Source organism: Dendrobates tinctorius, unplaced genomic scaffold (assembly GCF_039654945.1).
Source record: "Dendrobates tinctorius isolate UK_male_01 unplaced genomic scaffold, ASM3965494v1 ptg000273l, whole genome shotgun sequence".
NCBI lineage: Eukaryota > Metazoa > Chordata > Amphibia > Anura > Dendrobatidae > Dendrobates > Dendrobates tinctorius.
The window spans coordinates 3,248,151-3,255,016 of NW_027361940.1; the positions used below are offsets into that span (position 1 = coordinate 3,248,151).

Sequence of the window (6,866 nt, forward strand, 5' to 3'; positions counted from 1 at the left end):
GCGATTCCATAACGGTAAAATCCGCAGCATGGGCACAGCAACTGCGGAGTCCCATAGGATTGCACGGGATGCGTTTTAGTAGTGTTTTTTAAGCGTTTCCACTGCGGCAAAAATGCGGTTGAAACGCATAAAGAACGTAACATGGGCACAAAGCCTAAGAGGACAAAAACTTTGATGGAAGAAGTGCTTCTTAAAGAGTAACTAAACTTTTGTGAGTTTTTCTTTTAGGGCCATTAATTCTCAGCAGATCGGTGGGAGACGCAGTCCTGAAACCCTCACCAATCCACTCCAATGACCAGCTTGAAATGCGCATCTCAGGAGAAAGAAGAGCATACAGAGCATAGAGTGGCCACTGTGAACAGTCTTAGCCTTGTCTGCTGACCTGCACATTCCTAAGAGGTCTGTTGAGCAACCGGTGGTAGACCAGACGCACACCAATTAATGGGCCCAAAACATATAAGATCCCTCTAAAAAGTTAAGTCTTTGGTTCCTGTATGATTTTCAGTCTGCTAATGGCAGGTGAAAACCACCCCCAGTTTAGCCTTACCATTGTTAAGGAGGTACTGGAAGTTGAAGGTTCATGCAGTACAGTTGAATATAATGGGAACTGACCTGACATTGTAGTTCAATTCTGTACTAAGCTTGGTACTGTATTTGTGCTCTGGTGCTGAATTCTTGAACTGATGGTGGTTCTGGTGATATATTCAGGTACTGTTGGTGGTTCTGGTGATGTAGTGATGTACTGTTGGTGGTTCTGGTGATGTAGTGATGTACTGTTGATGGTTCTGTTGATGTAGTGATGTACTGTTGGTGGGTCTGGTGATGTAGTGATGTACTGTTGGTGGCTCTGGTGATGTAGTGATGTACTGTTGGTGGCTCTGGTGATGTAGTGATGTACTGTTGGTGGCTCTGGTGATGTAGTGATGTACTGTTGGTGGCTCTGGTGATGTAGTGATGTACTGTTGGTGGCTCTGGTGATGTAGTGATGTACTGTTGGTGGTTCTGGTGATATATTCAGGTACTGTTGGTGGCTCTGGTGATGTAGTGATGTACTGTTGGTGGTTCTGGTGATATATTCAGGTACTGTTGGTGGTTCTGGTGATGTAGTGATGTACTGTTGGTGGCTCTGGTGATGTAGTGATGTACTGTTGGTGGCTCTGGTGATGTAGTGATGTACTGTTGGTGGTTCTGGTGATGTAGTGATGTACTGTTGGTGGTTCTGGTGATGTAGTGATGTACTGTTGGTGGTTCTGGTGATGTAGTGATGTACTGTTGGTGGTTCTGGTGATGTAGTGATGTACTGTTGGTGGTTCTGGTGATGTAGTGATGTACTGTTGGTGGTTCTGGTGATGTAGTGATGTACTGTTGGTGGTTCTGGTGATGTAGTGATGTACTGTTGGTGGCTCTGGTGATGTAGTGATGTACTGTTGGTGGTTCTGGTGATGTAGTGATGTACTGTTGGTGGTTCTGGTGATGTAGTGATGTACTGTTGGTGGTTCTGGTGATGTAGTGATGTACTGTTGGTGGTTCTGGTGATGTAGTGATGTACTGTTGGTGGTTCTGGTGATGTAGTGATGTACTGTTGGTGGTTCTGGTGATGTAGTGATGTACTGTTGGTGGTTCTGGTGATGTAGTGATGTACTGTTGGTGGCTCTGGTGATGTAGTGATGTACTGTTGGTGGCTCTAGTGATGTTGTCACGTAGATGTAATCTTTAATTTATTAAACTTGATACTAGATCATTATAACACAGGATTTTTTAATAAAGCATATTAGAAAATAGATGATATTATGGCATAGATATGTAGGATAAAAATTATTTTGTGTTTCGGACCACTCCTTGAATTTAACAACTATGTAAAGGTAGGGCTCATAATCTTTTTGATGAGTCTATGTAAAGGTAGGGTATGTGCACTCCATGTCTGTAGATATCTGTAAAGCCAAGAAATTATTCAGGCGGAAGACTCTTCAGGATCACCGGTGACTTTTCTATGTCTTTTCTGTCGTTTTTCTAACAACTTTTTTGTCAGTTGTTTTATTTCACTTGCATTAAATACATACTGTATAAGTATAGACCTCTCACTTCTTTTAACAGTTTGTTGTCTCTGGAATCTTAAAGAGAAAAGAAGCTCCAAAGACTGAACATATGCACAGCAAGTTCTTTTTACACTACAGGACAAATGTTCATTCTTTTCAGCTTTTATTTAGCATTTTTTCAAGTGAGTAGCAGAGCAGAATCACCTGAAAAGATGTCATGTACACATACCCTCCCTTAGTCTGACTTACCAGGGGGAGCAACCATTTAAAGTGCCAAATACGGTTCTGACCTTCCCCTTCCCCTATATTTTATTAGGTGGAGGACCTGGTTTCCGATGTTGGATTATAATTGTATTCTACTATTTGTTATTGTGATTTTTTTCATATAGATGGATGTGTGAAGAGCTCAGCTATCATCAGACATCACCGGTTGGTGATGATTACTATGAGCTATGAATCTCAGCTTTTCCTCTTTCATCCTGACTGGAATCCCGGGACTAGAAGATGCACATGGGTGGATTTCTTTGCCTCTCACTTTCATCTACTTAGTTATTTTGGTGGCTAATTTTTGTGTTCTGTTTATCATAAAAGCTGAGCAAAGTCTCCACCAACCTATGTATGTCTTCCTCTCAATGTTACTGTTCTCGGACCTCATCCAGTCTAATTTCGCCATCCCCAAAATGCTGCTTATCTTCTGGTTTAAAGATCGAGAGATCAGCTTTGATGGCTGCCTGGTCCAGATGTTCTTTGTCCATTCTTTTTCCATTATGGGTTCCTCAGTGCTCTTGGCGATGGCCTTTGATCGTTATGTGGCAGTATGTGACCCCCTGAGATACTCTACTGTGCTTACAAACACTGTCGTCACGAAGATTGGTATATTGGTGACCATGAGAGGAATTCTCCTGATATTTCCACACCCATTTCTAGTTAAAAGGCTGCCATTTTGTCAGAGCCACACCATTGAACACACTTATTGTGAACATATTGCAGTAGCCAAGCTTTCCTGCTCTGACATCAGGATCAATATCCTCTATGGGTTAATTGTAGTCTTCTCAGTGGTGGGAGTAGATTCTGTCTTTATCACCGTGTCGTATACCATGATAGTGAGGGCCGTCCTGAGGCTTCCATCTCGGGAAGCTCGGCACAAACTTGGCGGTACGTGCGTCACCCATGTCTGTGTCATTCTCGTGGCTTACATCCCTGCGCTCTTCTCATTTATCTCTCAGAGGTTAGGGGACCACGCATCGTCAACCCAAATCATTCTGTCCACTCTCTACCTGATCTTTCCTCCCATGTTAAATCCCATCATATACGGAATCAAAACAAAAGAAATTCAGAAGAATGTGCTGAAAATAATAAATTCCAGAAAATCATGGAAGATCTAACAGTGTTCACCACAATTTATATTACAGATTATGTATTATCAAAGACCAAAAATGTATGTGGCTCCTAAGACACAGGTCCATCAGGTCAAAAGCGTAGTCTAATAGTGGTGATCTAGAGGAAGGCAAAACCCAAACACGTCTCTGTACTGTCCATCCATGTAATGCTGGTATGAGTTATAAAGATGAGCTGGTGCTGGCAATCATTGGGTGTTGTGTTTTTGTTCTTTATTGTCTTTGGGATAATGACCACCTCTGCTTATGATAACCTGTCTTCTCAAGTCCATCTACAGCTGGTCTTCTCTGCTGCCGCCCTAGTTTAGTCCTTCCTATACACAGGTGCTCAGTACTGGACACAGTGTTCTAAGTGGCGAGGGATTTCTGTGTTCTTGTCATTGACATCTCCACCTCTTTTGCTGCAGCAGCAGCTGCCTTAGACGTCGAGCTTTATTTTCCACCCACCCATGCACCCAAGTCTTATTCAGTGACATTTTTACCCAAAGTTTTATTATTTAGTACATAATATTAATTATACATTTTGTTACATTGACCCAAGTGCATGACATTACATATATGTATATTAAGTTTCAACATTAGCCATCGTTTTAATTTATTTTCCATGAATCAATAGTACGTATGGAAATAATAAACTGATTGTATCAGACAAATCTGCTACTTTCTCTTACTGGACTGATCTTTCATTCTCAAAATTCTAAATTCAAGAGATATGAGATAACAGTGGGTGCTCATAAAGTTCTATGGAGAATGGAAACTCTCGTTTCAGAAGAATGTCTGTGTCTTCCTCTATCTCCTCCCCACTATATGTGACTTCCTCTCTCTCCTCCCCACTGTATATGTCTCCTCTAGCTCCTCCCCACTGTATCTGTCTACTCTAGCTCCTCCCCTCTCCATAGAATTTTATAACCACCACCTGCAAGGGTGTATTAACCGCAGTCACAGAGGTGGCAACGACGACTGGGTCCGGCTTCAGAAGAGGACGCTGTGTGATGGGGCAGCGGAGGGAAGGTGAATATAAATGTGTTTTTTTCTATGCATTAAAGAACAGCAGCAGAAATGGGGACAAATACCAAGATGGGGTCCAGGATAAGGGACATATAACAGGATAGGGGATACAGTGGGGAAAAATAGTATTTAGTCAGCCACCAATTGTGCAAGTTCACCCACTTCAAAAGATGAGAGCGGCCTGTAATTGACATCATAGGTAGACCACAACTATGAGAGTCACAATGAGAAAACAAATCCAGAAAATCTCCTTGTCTGATTTGTGAAGATTTATTTTGCAAATTATGGTGGAAAATAAGTATTTGGTCACCTAAAAATATGCAAGATTTTTGGCTCTCATAGACCTGTAATTTCTTCTTTAAGAGTCTCCTCTTTCCTCCACTCATTACCTGTAGTAATGGCGCCTGTTTGAACTTGTTATCAGTATAAAAGACACCTGTCCACAACCTCAAACAGTCTGACTCCAAACTCCACTATGGTGAAGACCAAAGAGCTGTCGAAGGACACCAGAAACAAAATTGTAGCCCTGCATCAAGCTGGGAAGACTGAATCTGCCATAGGCAAGTAGCTTGGTGTGATGAAATCAACTGTGGGAGCAAAAATAAGAAAATGGAAGACATACAAGACCACTGACAATCTCCCTCCATCCGGGGCACCACACAAGATCTCACCCCGAGGGGACAAAATGATTACAAGAACCGCGAGCAAAAATCCCAAAACCACACGGGGGTAGAATTCTTTTGTAGAAAAAAAAACTTGTCGTGTTTGGAGGAGACAGAATGCTGAGTTGCATCCAAAGAACACCATACCTACTGTGAAGCATGGGGGTGGCAACATCATGCTTTTGGGCTTTTTCTATGGAAAGGGACCAGGACGACTGATCTGTGTACATGAAAGAATGAATGGGGCCATGCATTGTGAGATTTTGAGTGCAAACCTCCTTCCTTCAGCAAGGGCATTGAAGATGAAACATGGATGGGTCATTCAGCATGATAATGATCCCAAGCACACCACCAGGGCAACAAAGGAGTGGCTTAATAAGAAGTATATGAAGGTCCTGGAGTGGCCTAGCCAGTCTGCAGATCTCAAATCCATAGAAAACTTTGGAGGAATTTGAAAATTCGTGTTGCCCAGAGGCAGGCCCAAAACATCAATACTTTAGAGTAGATCTGCATGGAGGAATGGGCCAACATACTACCAACAGTGTGTGCCAACCTTGTGAAGACTTACAGAAAACGTTTGACCTTTGTCATTGCCAACAAAAGATTTATAACAAAATATTGAAATGAACTTTTGTTAATGACCAAACACTTATTTTCCATGATACTTTGCAAAATAAATCTTGCCAAATCAGACGAGATTGTGGTCTACCTGTAACAAGGCGGCACGGGGTGGTAGTCGTGGGCGAGTCCCTTAAGCAACAGTGCGTGAGCACCCCGGCACCTTGCACATGAAAAGACAGGTGAAGTCTCAGTCCTGCGGTACAGTCAGTTATCTTCACCACACATCCACTTCGGCTGCAGGGGATGAAGTCTCAGGAAACACCACAGCCAAAGTTTTGTTCCAACGATAAAACTTTACTGAACACGGTGCAAACAAGACAATGCTTCCAGTACTTTCCTGCGACTTTAGTAGGCTGCACGACACCAGCTCCTGTCCTGGTCCCGAACCCTGCATTTCTCCTGGGGACGATCTTGCACAGCCTGTGTCCATCCACATTGCCCACCAGCCTGGGGTAGAATCATAGAATCAGAATCATAGAATCGTAGAGTTGGAAGGGACCTCCTGGGCCATCTGGTCCAAACCCATGCTCAAAGCAGGATTCGCTAAATCATCCTAGACAGATGTCTGTCCAGCCTCTGTTTGAAGACTTCCATTGAAGGAGAACTCACCACTTCACATGGCAGCCTGTTCCACTCATTGATCACTCTAACTGTCAAAAAGTTTTTTCTAATATCTAATCTGTGTCTTCTCCCATTCAGTTTCATCCCATTGCTTCTAGTCTGTTATGAACGAGTCACCGTAGGAGGCAAAAACAGAAATGCTAGCTAAGTCCAGAAAACCAGAGAAGTTGGCAGCTATCGGATTGCAGACCCCTGAACGTATCAACAACAACTAGCAGTAGCCGTGGGGGGTTCCTATGGTGCCCTAGACTCCTCGATCACAGCCTGAGAACTACATAGCCTAAAGACAGAAAGGGAAATCTAAACTGCCCCAGAGCAGACCCCAAAGCAAAAGGCAGCCCCCAACATATAATGACGGTGAAGCAAGAAGAAAAAACACTAACACAGATAGAAAGATAAACTGAGCAAATGATGGGGCCCAAGCTAACTAGATAGGACAGGATAGAAAAGCTGCTGTCTGCAATCCGACAAAAACCCTATCAAAACAAGAGCCAACAGACTGACAGGGAAAAAGGCCCTGA

At 43.0% G+C, this 6,866-nt stretch overlaps 1 protein-coding gene across 1 annotated transcript; it reads left to right on the forward strand.

Moving 5' to 3' along the window:
• Nucleotides 1-494: 494 nt before the first annotated feature.
• Nucleotides 495-3,421, forward strand: LOC141072466 (olfactory receptor 52K1-like). The gene is made up of 2 exons (XM_073559742.1): nucleotides 495-535; nucleotides 2,500-3,421. The coding sequence occupies exons 1-2, from the start codon at nucleotides 495-497 to the stop codon at nucleotides 3,419-3,421; spliced, it is 963 nt and encodes a 320-aa protein (XP_073415843.1).
• Nucleotides 3,422-6,866: the final 3,445 nt, after the last annotated feature.

Excerpts from the sequence above, each read along its gene's own strand:
- LOC141072466 (XM_073559742.1), top strand. The coding sequence starts at position 495 with ATGATTTTCAGTCTGCTAATGGCAGGTGAAAACCACCCCCA. Across the intron at positions 536-2,499 it reads GCAGGTGAAAACCACCCCCA|CTTTTCCTCTTTCATCCTGA; the intron begins GTTTAGCCTTAC and ends TATGAATCTCAG.